We start from the raw sequence: 20,392 nt of genomic DNA on the forward strand, positions 1-20,392 counted from the left end.
AGCTTAATTCCATATTTCTACAGCTAAAGCTTAATTTCTCTTGAATTTAAGAGAAATCAACCCAGTCTGCAGAGTCCCAAAGACACAGAGTGAACCGAACACGTTAAGACACAAGACTAATTTGTTTATTAGGTGTGTTCTATAAGTTGACCAGGGAGATTTTTGGCAAATAAATAAATAAATAATCAATTGGGGACTTCAGGGCACAGAAAGAGCTCAGTAGGAGGAAGGAAGCGAAGTCCTTGCATAGTTCTAAAAGAACAGAAGGTGGCAGCAGTAGGCAACGTGGATTCTCGGCAGAAATGCAGCACTTGCAGAAACCAGGGAGAGGAGGCTTTGAGAAAGAGGAGAAGGTCAGAAGGTGACTGACTACCTATTTCTTTTTCATAGAGACTGTGGGGTGGAACATTGGTCCTCTCTACGGGGGGCAGGATGCGGCACCTTACATGATCTGCCTGGGCATCCCATACCCAGTCATGCCTGCCTGGGAGGCTCCCTTGTTGCTACCCATCTGCAGGCCAATTACGTTCTGCCCCTGGCGAAGCTGCTCCTCTGAAAATCCTCTTCGATTCTGCTGAGCTTTCCTGGATGGGGAGAGTGAGATGGAATAATGTCATGTGACAGATTTCAAAGCCTTGTCAAGATGTATAGTTAGATGGGCTCTATCTGAGATCATCCAATAGACCAGCAGGCCCACCCTGAGCCAGGTCCTACCCCAATTCTTGCCCTTCCCTGAGGCTTGGGCCCCTATCCTTAGAAGCCCAGATGTTTTTCAGAATTTCCAGCAAAGAGAAAAGGAGAATCTGTGGCTGCCTCCCTGGGGAACTGACTTTCATCTTTCCTTCTTTTTCCCCCTCTCCCCACTCTCATTTCTTCTCCACCATTTTCAGCCATCTCATTCTGCATCTTCTCACAGTTACCTCTGCTCTTCTGAAACAAAGTCAATGCTTCTTACAAACCATGCCATTAACCCCCCTCCACCCTTCCTGCACAGGACCAAGGATTCATGTTCCATTTTAAAGCTGAGGGACCTAGGAGTTAACAAGGGCAAATGTCTTATTCTAGGTCAGAGGTCTGAAGACTTTGCTAAAGAACCAGGTAGCAAACAGTTTTGGATTTGCAGCCACATACTAATAATGCTGGATCAATATTCAATGGATCAATATTGAGGAGATTTTTCAAACCAAGGTCATTTAAAATGACACAAGCTAGGGGCTAGGGATATAGCTCAAACGGTAGAGCGCTTGCTTTCCATGCACTAAGGCCCTTGGTTCAATCCCCAGCACCGCGAAAAAATAAACAAACATTCAATTCATCTTTAAAAAATACACTTAAAAATGTGACATAAGCTGGTACATTTTTATAACTCTCAATGACAAGAAAAGGGCTTCAGGGAAATTATTTACCAATTTTTTTGCTATGAATAAAGCTATGCAATTTAACTTCCCACCTTCCCTGCCCTTACCCTACCTCCAAAGGAAAAAATCCCCAAAAAATCCTTTTAGTAACCTGAGACGTCCATATGATTTATCATCCAGACTGGGAAAATTTTGGGAAGAGGGTGTTATTATTAATGAATTGGAACAACAGATATTAACCAGGACAGTGTTTGGCAAACAGGATATATTTAACTTTCATTAAGTACACAGAGAAAACTAAAAAGAGGGAGGAAAGAATGAAGGGAGGGAGGAAGTAGGTGAGTGAGTCGGGGGTGGAATACTCAGGGATGCTCAGGTCTTAATAAACCAAGTACAGACATCAAACTGCTTCTAAAAATGACCAACCATTCCCACTGATCCTCCGGAGAGGCACCTGGCCGAGCAGGAGGATCCAGGTATCTAATAAGAAAGGCCCTACTCTCTCTGCCCTGGGTAGAATGCTGGGGGGACTCAGTTGTGGGCCAGGAGTGCTTGCTCCTGGGGGTTCTGTATACAAATGGCCCTGGGGAGCTCCTAGGCTTCTGATCTTCTCTTTAACTGTCTGCTGCAGGAGGCAGAGAAGGAACTTTTACCTGTGGAACCAGGATGGCTCTCCCCGGTAGCAGCCATCATCCTTGGTGACTGCAACACTGCCTAGAGCCATCAGGGTCCTCTGCACAGCTGCCATGTCCTTCCCTGGAAGCCAATGAAGAGATTAAAGCCAAGTGTGTGTCAGGGCCAAGGAATTCTGGAAGGATATAGCTGCACACCCAGGACAGAAATTCTGATAGGGGGCTGTGGATGACCACATTCAAGGTGGAAGTACTATCAAACACTTACCAAAGTGATCCTAAGGTGACCAGTCCCAAGTTACTCAGAAAGGAACAAAAACAAGCCTGATTAATTATTGTCCACTCGTATCAGTTACCTTTCCAATCCACTCGTACTGGCTATAGGAATAAACACTCTGAACACCTGCAGCTCAGATCTAGAAAGGTCCCTGTGCTAAGCAGAGGACCTTGCCTTGGTGGGTTCTACAAGCCGCGGGAAGGAAAGTCCTCTGGAGGGGCTGTCAACTTGGTCTGCAGAAGAGCACTTTCCTCAGGTTAGAAAGAGAAAAGAAAACCACAGAGCAAGGGATTGGATGGAATGATTCTGCACCAGGCACCAAGTGGGCTCCTCTCTTGCGCTTTATCTGGGTTAAAAGCATCTAAAAGCATCCATGTTCATCAAATTGAGCATTCACTTGGCTCAGTGGGCCAGAGGTCTGGCAAATGGAGAACAGCAAATCCCCACAGAAAGCACTCCATGTGACACAAGTGAAAGGCCCTCTATTTTGTGATGGGTGAAAGGAAGAAAATGGAGACAATAAATCACTCACTTGTGTGAGAGAGGAGAGCAAAGAGACACGTGAGGTGTGGCCTGCATGGGAAGGGAAGCACCAGAGGAGCCTGTGGAGGAGGCAGTTGGGCCCTGCAAGTCAGCCTGCTCCTCCCATCCTTTTTCCTTTCCTCCTTTCCGGGTGACATGCCCTGGGCTGAGAGAGATGCTGCTGTGCAGGTTACCTGCTATTTAGAAAGCAGATCAAAGGTCTGTGCAAGACACCAGTGTGGAATACAAGAGCTTGAAAGGCACTTGGTTAAAAAGGAAAGGAGCTTTCAGCCTGGCAGGGAGCTGGGAAAGTTAAGGGCAAATATGAAAAGTCCTTCTTTGGACAGAGTGAGCCATCTGTGGTCTCTGGCCCGGCTGCTGCAGCTCAGTCACTGGGGAATACAGAATTACAAGGCAAAGGCAGATGGAAAGTGAGAATGGAGTATGAACTGTAATAAAATAAACAATTAAGGCTCTCACCGGAAGTTCAGTCCAGGATGTGCATTTACACAAAGAGAGAGCAAATCCTCCTTCTCTGGCATCTCTTCCTCCACCCCCACCTCCCGCATTAACCACTGGGTGATTGTCTGGATCCTGGGGAGGCCTGTGGGACTGGCTGATGGATACAGGATGAAATGCTGTCAGTGGAGAATCCCCAGATTCAAGGAACAGCTGGGGTGGTGAATGGAGTATCTGGGCGGCAGATGGAAGGGGAAGGACAGAAAGAATACAAGGAATTAAGAGAGAGGAAATGCAGAAATGGTTGTTCATTTTCTTCCACAGATGAAAAGCATTTCTGTAATTGTCACTGTATGACAGAGTGCTTTTTTTTTTTCTTTAATAGAACTGTAGTAATGACGTTTTAAAGAATCATTCTGGGAAAAGATGGGGAGTAGGTTTGGTCTTAAGCACAGCATTCTAAAAGAGAATGACAGAGCATAGGAAGGCTCAGGTAAGGTTATACCAATCTTCTCCATTCTGTTCAAAGGACACACAAGAAATCTGTTTCTGATAGTTGGAAAGACCTGTCCTGAAATGTCCAGATCTGGGGAAATGTGAAGCCTGAGCAACTCAGCCTTAGCTGCCACCCTGCAGCAATGAGGGAAACGCAAGCTTCCTTCAGCCACAGGAGTCTCCTTCACCAGGGGCGAGCTAATTAATGTATGCAAAACATGAACCCAGAAGGGAAAGGAAAAGCTATTCCAGGCTAAGGAGAGATGACCAGGAACCTAGAATTATTCCACCCCCACCCTCATTCCAGTAGAGTTAAAAAGGAAGTGATTACCTGATGGAGGCTGTAATGTACAGGTTTCTGAAACCAGGAGGGGGAAACATTATTACACAAGAACAAATCAGAAAGATATGCCCTTAAGAAAGGTCCCAAGGCAGGAGATTTAATATCAGTTATAAGGTAGATGCTTTATTCTGATCATAATTAAACCCATGGAGTTGGGATTATTTCTCCCCATCTACAGATGGGAAAACTGATTCAGAGAGGTTAATTAGTATGCCCAGAGTTACCTGACGGGTCAACTGGAGCAAGCTGTAGCTTGGATCAGCCTGAATGCAAAGTCCACTTGACCACATGCCCTCTCTGGAAGGGCCCCCTTGCAGGCTAGATGGGGAAGCATGTTCCTTAGCAGGAGCCAGTGATCAGGGATGATGGGAAGGGTCACAGTGTCTGCTTCAGTGCCAGGCCACAGGGAATGCAAGGGAGATAAAACCAGGACACAGGTTTTGGGCTTCACAGGATCAAATGCATCAACCCCAAATAGCCATAAGTTTTGGAATGCTTTCATCTGGAATAACTTTTTTTGTATCTTTATCCAAATAACATTAAAGCAAAGAAAAGCTGTTGGAAACAGTGTGCTGACCAAGTTAATTATTGTCAAGATTTTAACTAATATTATGACTAGAAATCTGCCATCTGTGACCAGTTCATGTCTAGCTCATTGTCTCGTCAGGATAGCATACTTTCTACTAGAGGCTCCTTGTGGAGACTTTCACCACTCCTGGGCTGATGAGACAGTAAGAGGGCCTTTTTGCAGCCTGACCTCTCCTGCCAGTTCAGAAGTCCTGTCAAGTATGTAAGAGGGGCATGAAGAAGGAGTTGGGGCCACTTGTGGAGGCTGATTTGGGGCCACTTGTGGAGGCTGATTTCTGTAACCAGGGGACAAAAACTTAAATGTATGAAGAATCAATGACGTTTAAGAAGACCTGTGAACAGTGCTGGGAATAAAACAACTAAAGCTAAACTGCTTGTATCAAAGTATAACATTTGCCTTGTTGTGAAGCCTTCAAAACCACGCAAGTATAAAAAATGGCCATATACAGTTGCTTCAGAGTAGATTCCCAAGCTTTTTGGCTTCTTGGTATATGGGTGGAGGTCATCTTTTTAAAAATATGAATTTTGAGGTTATTCTCTTGAGAGACAATTTGGCCAGTAATGGGGGTCTACATTTTTAATAAACTCCCCAGGTGATTTAAGTCATCAGGCAAGCTGGAAAAAACCTGTTGTTCTTTCTTTCTTTTTTTTTTTAAACCTGGTGACTTAACAAAGCATCAGAATTACCTAAGCATCTTAAATATTCAGGTTCTGGGGCAATCTTTTAAGATGATTCTGAGACAGCCAAATGGACAGACAAGCATTGCTCTAATACTTTAGTTTCCAATTTCTTTAAATATCACAATGTCCGGCATGGCATGAATACTAAATAATATTTGTTAAGCAATAACTTCTTCACAAAGTCAAAAAGCAAAGCAAAACCTATCATTAGAAGGGCTTTGACCCAAGTTGGGAGACATCCCAGAGCTCTGGCGACTTAGTATCAGGTTGCTCCCTGAGAGTGTCCCTGGATGTTTTGCTGGATGCTTGTGGCTCCTCAAGTCAGCTTGAGCACCACTACTCAAGGCCATTCTTCCAAGAAAATAAAGGAGAAAAATAGTCTAAAAAAGGACAAACCAGAGGTTGAGAGTTTTCTAGATGCAGCAGAAATGAGATTGAGTCTTGATGGTGATCTAAGAATAGACCACTAATCATAAGAAGAAAAGTGACACAGGGAAGAGGAGAGGCCATATGAACACTAACATCTTGGGATTTTGATCAGTCTCTGTGTTTTTTTCCAGATCTCTGTCATAGGAGGAAGTTAATGTTAGACTTGAAATTTTTTTAAAATGCTGGGAGAATTGGAAAGGGCTATGCACTGTATCATTCCAACTACATGACACTCCGGACAAGGCAAAACTAGAGAGAATATAAAAAGATCAGTGATTGCCAGGGTTGGGGTTGGGGACGGATAAAAAATGTACCACAAAGGATTTTTAAAACAGTGAAAATATGCTATATAAGACTATAGTGGTGGATACACATCATTATACATTTATTCAAACCCACAGAATGCACAACAGCAAGGGTGAACCCTAGTGTAAACTGTGGGCTTTGTGTGATAACGTAGTGTCAATATAGGTTTATCAATTAATTACCACTCTGGTAGGGAACACTGATAATGGGAGGCTAGGCATTTGACGGGCAGTGGGCATATGGGAAATACGTACCTCTTAATTTTGTTGTGAACTTAAACCTTAATGAAAGAAATAGCCTTTAAAAAACTTAAAAATGTTGGTAGGATGGATGGTAGCTCTCTCTCTCTCACCTGGAAAATCTAAAATAGAGTGTCAAGTAGCAATGGACACTTATTTGAGAATGGAGAATTCCTCACTTCACATTTTATCCAAATACAGTCATGTACCCCAGACTATTAAATTATAATCTCTGGGGAGTGGGGCCAGAGGTTCTGCATCATAATGATCCAACCCAAGGATTCTTAATGCTGGTAAAGTTTGAGAGACATTACCACACAGATAGTTTAACAAGAATTTTGTTCTCTGAATTTTTTTTTACTTCTAAGGTATCTTATGCATATCTTTGGAAAGAAAAAATGAGAAGGATTAAGAGAGAAAAAAGGCAATAGAGAAATCACTTGGGTAGGAAAGTTGGGTGGGCCATGCTCTACTTTCTATTTCTACTCTTAACACTGAAAACCACTCTTAAGTCAAATTTGTATTTTTCAGAGTTACTTCTATTTTATATCAGTCTCAACCCAGCCTTTTGCCTCTTGGAAATTGGATTCCTAAAATAATATTTCTTGCACTTACAGAGAAAGCAATAAGTGGAATAAAAATCATTTCTTATTTCCCTGAATAATAATAACTTAGGCATAGCTCTCGATTTTACACTCAAGGTAGAGAAAATACTGCTGTTGTCAAAGGAAAAATGCCAAAGGGTAGGTTGGATTTGTTCTGTAGGTTTTATAAATTTCTGTTGCTTTCCTCCCCAGGATGGTGAAATAGGGAAGGATAGTGGTTCTCAAAGTGGGGTTCCCAGGCCAGCAGAAGGTGCATCACCTGCAAATTGGTAAGAAATGCAAGTTCTTGGACCTCACCCCACAGTCAATACCTCAGATACTGGAACTGTGACCTACCAAACTGTATTTTCCCAAGATTACCAAGTGATTCTGATGCAGGCCAGAGGTTGAGAAAAATCAAACACGATTGTCAGCAGCCACTTAGAACAAAAGCAATGAAAGCTATGCCGATAGAAAAGGAAGCGTCAAGTAGCAGGCATTTGTGATGCCTCAAGTACCTCGCAGCATCCCAAAATATCTCACACTGGGTGGAAAGTCTCTTCTGCTCTCGCTGTTGAGGAATGGCACATATAGTGACACCTCGCCGAAGAATATATTTGAACCTTCCAGGCTCTCCACTTCCAGTGTAAACCACAACCCTCAACTCTGAGTCATCAATGGAAGGGAGCAGGAATGACAAAACCACGTAAGCCAGGGTCCTCATCAGTGAGTTCACTGAGAAGAATAATTGGATTGGTTGATCTTTAAGCCTTGCCTGCTCTGACATTCTAGAATTCCTTATGTTTAACACCTGCCAAGTGGTTATACAAATAAACAAGAAAGGTCAGTTACAGATGGGCTAATGGTAGGGGAAGAGAAGCCAATGTTTATTAGGTGTCTAGGAGCCAGGCACAGTGCTAAGCTTTTTACACTTGATCCTTATAATAAATCTACGTGGGAGACACTAGACTTGTTTACACAGAAGAGAGCAGAGGCCAAGCAACCTCAACAAGGTCACGCTGCTGATATTCAGCTGAAGAAAGGTTTCTATCCCTTTTTACTCCCAAACTCATGCTGTTCCATTGCTAGGTCTGAAATTGGCCAAGCTCCAAGTCCTGGGGAAAGATACCAAAAAAGCAACGACCTCTGAGAGACAAGTCAATCAAATGACTTGTGGAGCGTGCACCTTCCTGTTTGGAGGATGACCTATGAAGGATCCGCAGATGGGAGAGAGGGCAAAGGTCAAACAGGCCACCCTATCAGCTCCTATGTGTGGCCATTAATTTAATCTAAGAAGATGGCCTTTCCAGCTTCATTCCTTCATCTCTTACTTGCTATTAGTTTTAGAAAGGACAGGACAATGACATGAATAATTCTATGCTGCCAACACTTCATATACTCTACTTTTTCCAGACAATATTCTAAGCATTTCTAATGTATCCCTCATTTATTCTCCATATCAACCCTGAGAAGTAGGTACTATTAGCCCATTTTACACTTGAGAAAACTGAGGCATAGAGGTTAATTAAAAAGCAGTGAGGCACAGATTTGAACCAGGAAGTCTAATTTCTGACTCAGGGGTCTGTACTCTCTTCTATCTTCCAGGGTAAGCTTTAACTGCAGTCTTTCTAATCAGATCCTGTATTAGCACACTCACTCTCATGTGTTCTCTAACACACACACACACACACACACACACACACACACCCCTCCCTTTCTTGCTCCTCTTTTTTCTCTTTTCTCCTTTCTGTTCTCAGAAAAGATGGTACAGTCTTACCTACAGCACACTCTCCTCTGTGTCATAGACAGCTCAGCTGACTCCACCCCATCTCACCCAGCATCCACAGCAAATTGGAAAATAATCTGCCAGGATACTTACCTTCTTTAATCCTAGAGAAAAACACCCCCAGCCTCCTTCCATTCTTCAAAACTGTCCTTCCTCCCTTCTTCTCTATCACCAGAAGGAGCTGGTCACCCCAGCTTCCTTTAGAGGGAACTTCAGTAGCTTTTGTCTACAATGCCTCTGTGATCAGGTGTTTTCCTGGACCATAGAGCCTTGGGTTCCTTTTGGAAGAATCTTGTATTCTGATTGTTCCCAGGTCAATTCCAAATATTTCACCTCAAAAGGGCTTAAGGATGATAGATGTATCTGGGGTCCCTGCTTCTATAAATAATTGAAGTCTAAACAAGAAAGCATTTGGCAATATTGGACTTCTGCAGTTTTACTGGTTTGCAAGAGAGGCAGCCTGGAAAGTCACCAGGCATCTCTGGGCAAGCAGATCTTTGCGTAGGAAGAAAAGGTCAAGCCAGGAAAATGGGGGGGATTGAGAGCAGTTGAGTATAAAATGCCTGCAGAGGAGGAAGAGAAATGCCCAGGAAAAGAGGGCTGGGGCTGCAGCAGCCATAACCACCACGCCATGGCTACCACAGCTATGGTGCAGGGAACTGGGAACAGTAAACTGACATGTGAGGATGGAATTAAAACCTCCGTCAGAGGGTAGAATTGTAAGTTGAGTGTGGGACTGAACAAACAGCTAGTCCAATAGCTGTGTATACAACTTGTACACCTTCATGTGAATGCAGACACACAAAAACATGCCAACTCTGTTCTGCAACAGCCCTTTGATTTCAGCTTAGTCATCGCAAAGTACCATCCAGCTCTTGAGCAAGAACTCTGGCCTTGCTTGCTAGATCCATGATTCCCCACCCTCCATGCTTCTCTGTTCAAAGAAACCAGCTTTTCCACCTGTGATCAAATATATAGTAACCAGCTCTGGCCAGAGCTTCAAACAGAGGTCCTGGGAAATATCAAGAGTGCTGACCAAATCATAACCTATCTCCCTGAACCTCTGACCCCCACAGAGGCCTCTGGCGTCATTAGGAAACTCCTAAGCATCTACCTCCCTGTTGTCTACACTCTCAACTCTCCCCAGCCTTCTGGAGAGTCTACATAGAGTTCTTCTAACTACCATCAGTGACAGCACCCTTGGAATGAATCTCTTTCCTTCTTTCCTTTAAAAGCTGATCCTTCTTCTGTGCCGGTGATAGGACCCTTAGTGTTTCTTTTTCTCCTTTTCTAGAAGAATTATCCTATCCTGGGGCCAAATGTCCACAGCCCTATCTCAGGCTATCACAGTCACACCTCTTAATTTTCCTGTTCCTTAAGGAGGATCCAACACAGGGGGCTGGAGCAGGTGGTGTAGACCTCCAACAAGCTGTTCATTAGGGATCATTGCTCCCCACGCCCCATTCCCCTTGCGGTGAGTACCTCCCCCGTGTAAAGCTCACCTTCATGGTCTTCAGGCAAAGAGGGAAGTGGAGTAAAGCCTCCTTAGTAATGTAAAAACAGGAAAGCTCCCTTGGGATCCCTGACTTCTACAGACCTCTCAGTTTACATACTTCCTGCACTTGGAGGGGGCCTCACCAGGTCCCTTCCATCCACACTAACTCCCCATCCTTCAGTCCCACACAGCTTTGACTCATCCTCCTCATTGTTGTCATTGTCATGATCATCATCAACAGCAGCAGTGGCTAGTCACTATTGTGACTCAAAGGCATCTTCATGGTGTAAGAGAAGGAAACTAGGCTTCCTGGCCAAAGAATGCCTTGGCAGACTAATTAAGGCCCTATGCTTTGGCATCATAGGGCCTGAGTTTGAGTCCCAGCTCTTCTAATTACTAGTTCTCGGACGGACACACATAACCATGGGCATACTTCAACACCTGTGAAATGGGGAAATGAAAAACACTTACCTTATAATTTTGTTGGAAGAAGTGATTGGTATTATTCAGTAAAGCACTTATCCAAAGCTTAGTGTACAGGAGAACATCGATAACCCTTAGCTCTCTTTATTAACTCAGGAAACTCATCATGGGTTTGATCTAGAAAGCAGGCACCAAGGCTGGACCAGGGCACACAGGAATTTAGAGGCAACTTTCCATGAAATCCAGTAACCTGGCCCGAATTTTGGGGTATCTGAGTTTTTAAATTAACGGCAAAATGGAAAGTAAATCTCTTGGCATCTTAGGATTTTAACTACTCATCTGTCAGAGAACATGAAATGGCCTAAGTAGGTAACTGAGGATTACGGAGGTAACTGTTTATAACTTGTTTGGTAGAGTGCTCCTCTGCTAGAAATCTCTTCCAACCACCCTCTGAATACCCCTTAAATGCCTTGCCTTTTGATCAGAGGAACATTATCCATTTTCACTGTCAGCAAAGCCATTTGGGTCACTAGCCTGGGGATCCTATTGGTCAGGCCATGATGATGGCTAGTGACAATGAGCACGTGAGAGATGGCTAGTGACAATGAACACGTGAGAGTCAATCTGGCAGTCCTGCTTAGACTGTCCATATCTCTCAGTGCCTCGGGCAGTCCTCAGTTGAGAAAGGATTCAGCTACATGGATGGACACGCAGGTTTTAAAGAGACACTAGGCCCTGATAGTGTCTCCATTCACATCATTCCCCCAATAAAGCTGGAATGCTAAATGTATCTAAGAAAGCAATTTGATTTTTATGCCTTTGCTTACACCAGGTCACTTCACAAAGGTGAAAGAAAAAAAAAAAAAAACATTTGTCACACTCCCTGTCAGCAGAACACCTATGCGAAAGGTATAGTCACCAAGCTCCCAGATACTTGTTTAAAAGATTCAAGTGCTATTTATTTCTCAGGTTGAATGACAACATTGCACCAGATGGCTTTGTCTGTAAGCCTTGCTGCTGGTTGAGTCAGAAGCACACTGGCCCCCTGCCTCCCTTCTCCTTCAGGAGCTATGATTTGCTATGGGAGGGCAACAGGAATAAAAGGCATCCATGTAACCATTTTTGCTTCCTCTCTAGGAGGATTCTGTTTACGGCACTAGTTCTCTGAGATCCTTTGCCAGTGTCCTCAGGGTGTGCATTCCTAGAGGAAAGTACCCCTTTTGAAAGAGCATCACAAAGAGGGAGGCTAATAGGGCTGCTGAGAGCACTCCCCACACACCCGCAGGCACAGGGAAGAACATTCTGAGTGGCTTTCACAAAGAGATAGGGCAAAGGGGAGGGGTGCGAGTTGGGGAGAACAGACCCAGAGGTTGAAGGGCTGTTTACCTTCCCATAGATCCACCGTCTGAAAAATGTCAGTGGTCCTGACGCCATAGATCTCCGCAGCTTTTAGGAACTGGGAGATTTGCTCCATCTGCTTAAAAGCCATCTTTGACTCTGAGATCTTAGGGATGGGCTCTTGTCCTGGTGGATATAAACTGTTTATCAGCTTGCACAGGACCTGAAGGGGGTGGGGTGGGGACACAGAATCAGTGTTTCCCTTTGTAATCAATATCATAAATGAGAAATGAATCCCTCCCCCACAATATGCACAGCACAAGGCACAGCTCACCAGGTTTGGTAAGAGCAAGTCACAGGCCCCAGGAAAACATGGGTTCAGGGTTTTGCAGACAGGCTCCCACACTACACCCCCAAAACTCAGATCGCCCTATTCCCAGGGCTGCACCCGACTACAGAGAGCCCTGCAGCCTATTCCCTTCTTATTCCTCCTTATTCCCTTTTCAGGACAAAGGAAAGAATATTTACAAATAGGGAATGGCACAAGGTGATGAGGAACATGATTCCACACTTTTAATGAAGAGATGAGTTTATGGTTTCTGGGGGGAGGAAGGGTGGGTTCTGATCTGCCCTGTACCAAAGACAGATCAGAATCAGTTTTCAGTAACTCATCCCATATGTGTTAATGATGTATAAAAGAACTGAACTTGAACACTGGGTGGTATCTTTACCCAGACACCTATAACCCAAGTCCTGGGCTACTCAACAAATACGTGGAATCGCAGTTATGTAACAGTAAATCACAGCTTGCAAGAAGAGATGGACTTGTTTGATTCAGTTAAGCCTGTGGTCCTCAAAATCCCAAAACACACATGACAGCATTATCAAAGAAGGACTCCCCTCAAGTTCCTGAGAACCAATCCATCCACAAATGGCCATTGAGCACCTCCAGGGAGCCTGGTTCCCAGAGGTTGGGAAGGAGGCTACCCCCACCCCCATCCTTTGTTTTACTGTGTAACCAGCAGGTTCCCCTGGGGGAAGGAATGGCCCAGAAGCACTGATGCACCAAGAAGGCTGCAGAGATCACAAGGAAATATTTATCTCTATTCTCAATGGAAAAATCACGAGGGCCTCAAATTTGCCGACAACTCAGAAGGAAGCTGTGAAGCTTGGATAGATGGGGAAATCCTCGGAGTCAGCTAGGGAATTGTGCAGGGAGCATGAATTTTCCAACCCAGAAGAAATAAAGGCATCCCCATCCTTCCCGTGAGAAAGACTTGGCAACAGCAGCTCCTCCCGCGACCTCGCATTGAAAGAAAGAGCCCTGGGAAGGGTTTTCCTGCCCACCACCCCAGCAACAAGATCGCTGCCAGTCTTACCGTCCCGTCCATTAACCATTTCTGAAAATGGGTCCTGCCGGGGGGCGGGTGCTCGATGTCCTCGGCGCACTGCAGGATGATCCAGTCCACCAGCTTGTTCTCCAGGTCCGCGTCGTACTTCTGCTCGATTTTCTCCTGTACCTCTCGGCTTAAGCCATAGCTGGGGCCCCTGTTAGCCATCTCTGGAAGAGAAGAGGGGACACGCGCGGCATCCACACAATAGCAGCCGCAACAGCGCCCGGGCTCCCTGCGAACAGGTCTGGGATGCGGCTGGGCGGCCGGGCCCAGCAGCAGCGAAACGGGCAGAAAGCCGGGCGTGGTTTAAATGAAGGAGCCAATGAAGCCAATGGGGTTTCACCTACAAACGGGAAAGGAAAGCGCAGCCACGCGCCAGTGACTCTAAAATAAAACCTCGGCCTGTCCAGGGGGGCTGGACCCCCCCACCCCCAGTCCCGCCTCTCAAGGAGACGAGATGATGTATGTACAGGGACTCACAATCGAGCCCGAACCCCCAGGCAGTGAGGGGGAGGGGTAGTGGTCGTTTCCTCCACTTCTCGGTAGCGCTTTGCAAAGGCAGCGATGGAGAGAGCGCAAAGAGCAGGTAATTAACAGGCCCAGAGGAACGCTGCCTTGACCTACAGCTGCGGATGCTGCATCGCGCCTGGAAGAATGGCACGCTGATTTGATTTTCTCGGGGTTGACGGGGGTCAAATCAGGACTGTTGCTAAGAGCCCTCCGAAAGCCAACCCTCTCCTGTGTCGTCGGGCAAACCAGCCAACCTCCCTCCCGCTGGGAGCTCCTTTCTTGGATGCACCATTCTCCCCCCTTTGGGAGACAACAATTGTATGCTAGATCGGCAAACAGCTGCACGAGAGGATAAGGGCCCCTAGGAGGGTCCCTTTTGCTAACTGTCCATCTGGCAGGAATAGCCAAACCTCTTTCTCCCTGCCCTGACTTAACAATTGTGTGGCAAGGCAGGATGAGAGAAACTGAGAGCTGCAATCATTTATTTCTTCAACTGTCAGCCCAACTTCATCCAGAAATTTCCATGGTGTGGAGAACTGTTGTACCTCCATCTAGTTTCATTCAAGAGCTTTATCTTTTTAGTGCTATTTTAGAATAAAAGACATTAAGAGCAAGTTTTATTTTATTTTATTTTTTTAAATTAATTTTTATTGTTGGTTGTTCAAAACATTACATAGTTCTTGATATATCATATTTCACACTTTGATTCAAGTGGGATATGAACTCCCATTTTTACCCCATATACAGATTGCAGAATCACATCAGTTGCACAACCATTGATTTACATATTGCCATTCTGGTGTCTGTTGTATTCTGCTGCCTTTCCTATCCTCTACTATCCCCCCTCCCCCATCCCCTCCCCTCTTCTCTCTCTACCCCCTTATAAATTCGTGTCCTATACACTCTTAAGAATGAAAGAATTTGGTAGAGTGTAGAAACATCATCCGTTTATTTCAATTAAGGACCATGAAGGCACAACTGAAGACTGTTAGTGGTAACAGAATATTATATTTGCATCAGCAAACAGACCTAAGGATAAATCATTTGGTTTAAATTGGCCTAAAATTATTGTAACAGTCAAGGGGCTTGGCATTTTGTCCTCCTAGAGTGTAAGATGCTTTAGGATAGATTGAGTCTCACTGGGATTGTGTAAGTCTCTGGGTACTTTTCATGCAAAACCAAACCAAAACAAAACCATTAAAAAAACACTCAAATATTTGTTCTTTGGTTCATTTCTTCATTGAACAAATATTTACTGAGTGCTCAATTGTCATTCCACTGGACTGGAAAAAATAAAGCATAATTCTGGTTCTAGAAAGGATTGACAAATTGAATCAAACACATTAGAAACAGCAATTATAGTATATGAATGGGACGGTGATCATTGTCCTTGTGGAAAATTGATCAGAAGCCATGCAGGAATTAACTTTTCAAATAATATATGTATTGAGAAAAATCTTCTGATGCCCGAGGTCTAGAAAATTTAATTACTTAGATGATATGTGAGTGGTATGCCTGAGAAAAGACTTAGTGGTCAGTACTTGAAGACCTAGAAGAACAAACTCTGGGAAAGACAAGAGTGTGAGAAAGAACCAGTAGCCTTTAGGAGAGAAGGTTTAGAAATAAATAAGGGAAGGGCTGACTGATACAGGCCTTGATGCTGCATGGAATTTCAGTGAAAAAAATTCCAAAGAAGTTCCAGACACTCAAAACTTAGGAAGAGAGTTGAGAAAGGGAGCTCATCAGCAGAATTACAGAAATCACTATTTGCATCTTGGGTGGCAGCAATAAGGTTAGTACCAACCTGGGACTCAGGGGACAGAGGCTCACACAGAAAGCATATATCTTTCTCCATGGCTGGAATTGCTCTAAGGAAGACCTTGGTTTGATATACAAAGAGGGATACAATTCTAAAGATGCACAATTGCCTCCCCCACTCCATCTTTTGTATCCAAAGTTTCCTTACAATAACAGAATAGCTGAGGTGCTTTAAGTGAATGTTGAACCTATGATTCTGGAGAGGATACAGTGGCTGAGGGGGACCACATCAAAGCATAGGTTAAATTATGTCCAGAAATCTAGAGGAAGGAGAGAGCAAGAGAGGAGAGGGAGAGGGAAAAAGAGGGAGAGGGAGGGAGAGAAGGAGGGAGGAAGGAAAGAGAGAAATGCTTGATTTCCTGCAGGGACAGAGGTGTGACAATGGAAATTTTCTGGATACCTACTAGCATTATAGTGTTTTTTTTTTTTTTTCCCCAACAAATTTTCAACAGCTCATATATGTATCAGATACAAAAAAAAAAAAAAAAAAAAAAAAGAATGAAACATAATGAAACATAAAACCTTGGTTTAGCTGCAAAGTTAAACTTGTAAGGAGTAAATGCCAGGTACTCAGTCTGTTACAATTATTAGAGGAAGAGGTCAGGGAACTAGGTTTTATAAATGAGATGACTTTAAGTATTGAAAGAGGAATAGGTATTTGCCAGGTAGATGGGGTGAGGAAAAAGGGCTATGAAAGGTAGCTGGAAAAAGGCAGCTTAATTAAGAAGAAAATGTTCTAGTACCAATAAAGCAGAGGATTAAAAGGAAGTGACACAAAAAAAGTTTTCAGGAATTTTAAGAACCAATTATTAAATTCAGCGGTAATTAGCAAGTAAATTATATGTACTTATTCTTGCTGTTTTACGAAGTTTAAATACTCAAGACCAATTGCTTGTTGGTTTATTTTACTATACTTTCTTGTTACCTGTGTTCTTAAGAATATTTGTGCTGATTGTCTCTATATGGTATAAATACTATGTAATCGTGTGCTAGCGGGCATTTCTTCTCAGTTTTGTATTCAGAGATGTCATGGTAGTAGTTTCAAAAATCTCAATTTATGCCATGGGTGTTGGCAAATGCTACAAATTTGGGTTCTGTTTTTTTTTTTTTTTTTTCCCCCAGAGCTAATTGTTAAAACATTTACCAGATTTGCATGGACTTATGTATCATGCAAAGGAGTTGGAGATTTTTCTTCGGATAAGAAAACCATGAGATATGATTTGGGTAAAAGGAGACAGACAGAATGACTCACAATTTAACTTGTATAACAAAAGTGGTGTCATCAATGCAAAAGGACTCATATGTAGGATGATACATAAAGGGGAAAAAATAATAAGGTTGGGATTTACTATATTTGAGAGGCTCATTAGACAGTTGGCTTTATGAGTCTGGAGCTCAAGAGAGCTGTAGGTTGTAGGAATATACTTGAATCATCTGCATGTAGGTAGTACTTAAAACCATAAACATTGGTGATATTGCTTAAGATGAGTAAGTAGCATGAGAAGACTGGCAAGACCAGAACTCAAGGGAATATTAAAAGCTGTACAAAAAGAAGTTCACAAAGGAGTTGATGTGGAATGTCAGAGATGTCTGAGGATAAGCAATGTCAAACAAATCTCAACTCAAAGGTCCTTTGAGAGAAAAAAGCTGGCATATAGGCTGAGAATTTTACTCTATCACTGAGCTACAGCCTCAGCCTTTGACAACAGTAAGTTGTATCAAAAAGGCATGGACAAACCAGGAGTTGTGGCACACACTTGTAATCCCAGCTCCCTTAGGAGTCTTGGGAATCAAAAATCAGCCAGGCAACTCAGCAAGACCATGTCTCAAAATAAAATTTAAAAAGGGCTGGGGGTGTGGCTCACTAGTAGTGCACTTGCCTGGCCCACAGAAAGCTGTGGTTTCAATACACACACACAAACAAACACACACACACACACACACACACACACACAACCAAGCACTGAATTCCCTGGAAAAAGGAAGAAGGGAATGAGTCAGGAAGGTCTTCACAGAGAAACTAACTGGCATCTAATCCTCTGTTGTTCAAGTCAGTCAAGAATGAAGACCAAACTGAGCTGCTGCTTTTTTCGGGGGAGAGGGGCGGGGGTTGACGTTGCTGGGGATTGAACCTAGAGTCTCAACACACTAGTCAAGAGCTCTGAGCTACATCCACAGCCCAAACTTTTTCTTTTCAGCTTCTTTTATTAGCAGAAGCAAGTTAAGCTGTCAGTTAAAACCTGAACAACCAAGAAAAGGAAGATAAAACAAGAAAGGATATTTTCCGACAAATACACATTTGGTTTAAAAAACTGCCTGCATTTTGTTCTATTTATATTCTGTAAACATACTATCACATTTTTTCATAAACAAAGTTATGTATTCTGCTTGATTGCTTCCAAACCAAAAGTTTTATGCACAGTTAAAGATAATCTTAACAAAGGTGTACATCAGCCCTCTGCAGCCACAGTTCACATATTTGAGGATCCACCAAATGCACACTTAAAATTAGCTGAAAAAAATTTATGTAGTACTGAATATGTGCAGACCTTTGTCACTATTTCTTAAAAAATATAGAATAACAGCTATTTATATAGCATTAACATTATACTAGGTATTAGAAATAATCTAGAGTTGATATAAAAAGCATGCTGGATGGCATAAGTTATATGCAGATGCTGCATTATTTTACATAAGGAACGTGAGCATCCTTGGATTTTGATATCCTTAGAAGGTATTGACACAATCCCTGTTGCAGAGAAGGGAGATTTAAATTTCATCTGCCTTCTTTCCTCCTCTAGAAAATAAGGGTTCTTTAGTTTAGTTTTGTTTTTTTTTTTTTAACTGTTCCAAATTCAATGAATAGTAGACATGGACAATTTGGAAACTGTCCTGGAATTTATGAGGTTAGGTACTTCTCTTAACCATCTTCATGCTTTTAAAACTCAAGTCTTGTCCAGAACTCTTCTCTTCCTCTCATCTCTACTGGCTGCTTGGAGAATGACATACCGTTTGTGTCTGGAAATGTTTTCAAGATAAAAAGATATAGCAAAACCAAAATATATTATTTGGCCTTAACCTTCCTTTCCATTGCACATGCCAAAATACTTCAGAGGAATCACATCACTTTTAAAATAATACAGAAATTCCAGAGGATAAGGCACACAGGGGCTGCTGGCTGTTCATGCAATTCATGTCACTGAATACATAGGATGTGGCAGTAGGAGTAGTTTTGGAGGAAAAACAGAAAATGTGGGAGGCCAACCTCGCATGTGACTGAGTTAACTCCCCTGTTGGGCAATGTGGCATCAGCACCCATGCTGCTAGACTGTCCCACTCTTCTAGGGTTCAAGTGACTTCTGTCTTCCTGCCTGGGCATGTCTTCCTACAGCCCCATGGGTGGAGCTATGTTCACCTGTTCCTTTGTAATATTACCCCTTGCCCTGTTTAGGATAGAATGTTCCATGGAAGTGCCTTGTGTGTATCCCCTTCTCTTACTGTGCCCTTGGGTGTGGCCTACCTAGATGTCAGTCAACCTGCTGACAGTGGACATCATGAAGATAGACTCAGCCCCCTGAAACCTGACCCCTGGCCTCATTTGAATAGCTTTTCCTCAATAATAGGGGTCAGCACATGCTCTCTCTTTCTGCAGACCCTTAAGGTCAGAGGAGCCGTCACAGCGACCCCAAAGAAAAAGGTATTTGTGTCTCTTGTGTGCTTATTTTGCACAGCCCAAAAGTTAGCCCAGTTTACCTGGAGTGACCCCTGAGCATTTTAGTAGCGAACAGAAACCTGGCAAGAAAAACCACAACAGTAATTATCAATGTACTAGCATACACTAAATTTCATCTCATTTAGAATTTGTGATGTCAACCTCTGCAAAGCTGAGTTTTATAATAGCTTTCTTTGGATTATGAATTTCCCTTTTTTTAACCACTAAATATTTGAATGAACACCATAAAATTTAACATTTTAATTGGGATCCTTGTATTAAGAAAGTCAAATTCAGTTCACCTTTAGTAGCCCTATCCTTTTCTTTCTTCCACCACGGATTATTTGTGCCCATCATTCTTACTGGACTGTACTCTGTACATAATACAAATAAAATAAAAAGGTATTGCTTCCCATGTGTTTGGCCTTATATCCTATTATCTAGGTTTATATTATGTCACTTTACAGGTGAGGAAACCGGGTTCAGTGATACTAATTGCTCAGGCATAGAGCTAGTAAATGTGAAGCCATGATTCAAATCCATGCATGAGTTCCTGCCCTTAAGCACTGATTACTGCCTCTGCATAATTATGTACCTCTATTTATACTTACTCCATTTTGCAATCATGTTTAACCTCAGAGAAGTCTCATGGGCAGAGACCCTTTCTTATTTTTCCTAGTAATCTTCATGCCTAGCAATGTCCAACTGACTCAAGAACAGCCAATGTCACTTCTGTCAATCCACAGCACCAGGCACTATGGCACACAAATCTTTTTTATTATGATTTTTCTCTGGTATACAACACAACAAATGGATCAGAGCTTAAGTGCATCTTTCTGTGTCAGGCATCCTTGATACCACCCCCAGGTTCAAAAATTTGCTAGGACTCACAGGATTCAGTATGTAGTTCTAATCACAGCTATGATTTATTACAATGAAAAGGTCACATAGCTAAATTAGCAAAGGAAAAAGGCACATGTGATGAATGAAATCTGGGAAAACT

The 20,392-nt window shown here is 43.1% G+C and overlaps 1 protein-coding gene across 1 annotated transcript; it reads right to left on the bottom strand.

The window, feature by feature from the left end:
• Window positions 1-409: 409 nt before the first annotated feature.
• On the bottom strand, window positions 410-13,514 carry Tagln3 (transgelin 3). The gene is made up of 4 exons (XM_076868477.1): window positions 13,335-13,514; window positions 12,004-12,178; window positions 2,012-2,114; window positions 410-584 (listed from the first exon to the last, which is right to left on the bottom strand). Exons 1-4 carry the CDS (start codon window positions 13,512-13,514, stop codon window positions 443-445), a joined length of 600 nt encoding a protein of 199 aa, XP_076724592.1. The 3' UTR covers window positions 410-442.
• Between the last annotated feature and the right edge of the window lie 6,878 nt (window positions 13,515-20,392).

The sequence above is a fragment of the Callospermophilus lateralis genome, chromosome 10, assembly GCF_048772815.1.
Source record: "Callospermophilus lateralis isolate mCalLat2 chromosome 10, mCalLat2.hap1, whole genome shotgun sequence".
NCBI lineage: Eukaryota > Metazoa > Chordata > Mammalia > Rodentia > Sciuridae > Callospermophilus > Callospermophilus lateralis.

Excerpts from the sequence above, each read along its gene's own strand:
- Tagln3 (XM_076868477.1), bottom strand. The coding sequence starts at position 13,514 with ATGGCTAACAGGGGCCCCAGCTATGGCTTAAGCCGAGAGGTACAGGAG. Across the intron at positions 12,179-13,334 it reads AATGGTTAATGGACGGGACG|GTCCTGTGCAAGCTGATAAA; the intron begins GTAAGACTGGCA and ends CACCCCCTTCAG. Across the intron at positions 2,115-12,003 it reads GACGGTGGATCTATGGGAAG|GGAAGGACATGGCAGCTGTG; the intron begins GTAAACAGCCCT and ends ATTGGCTTCCAG.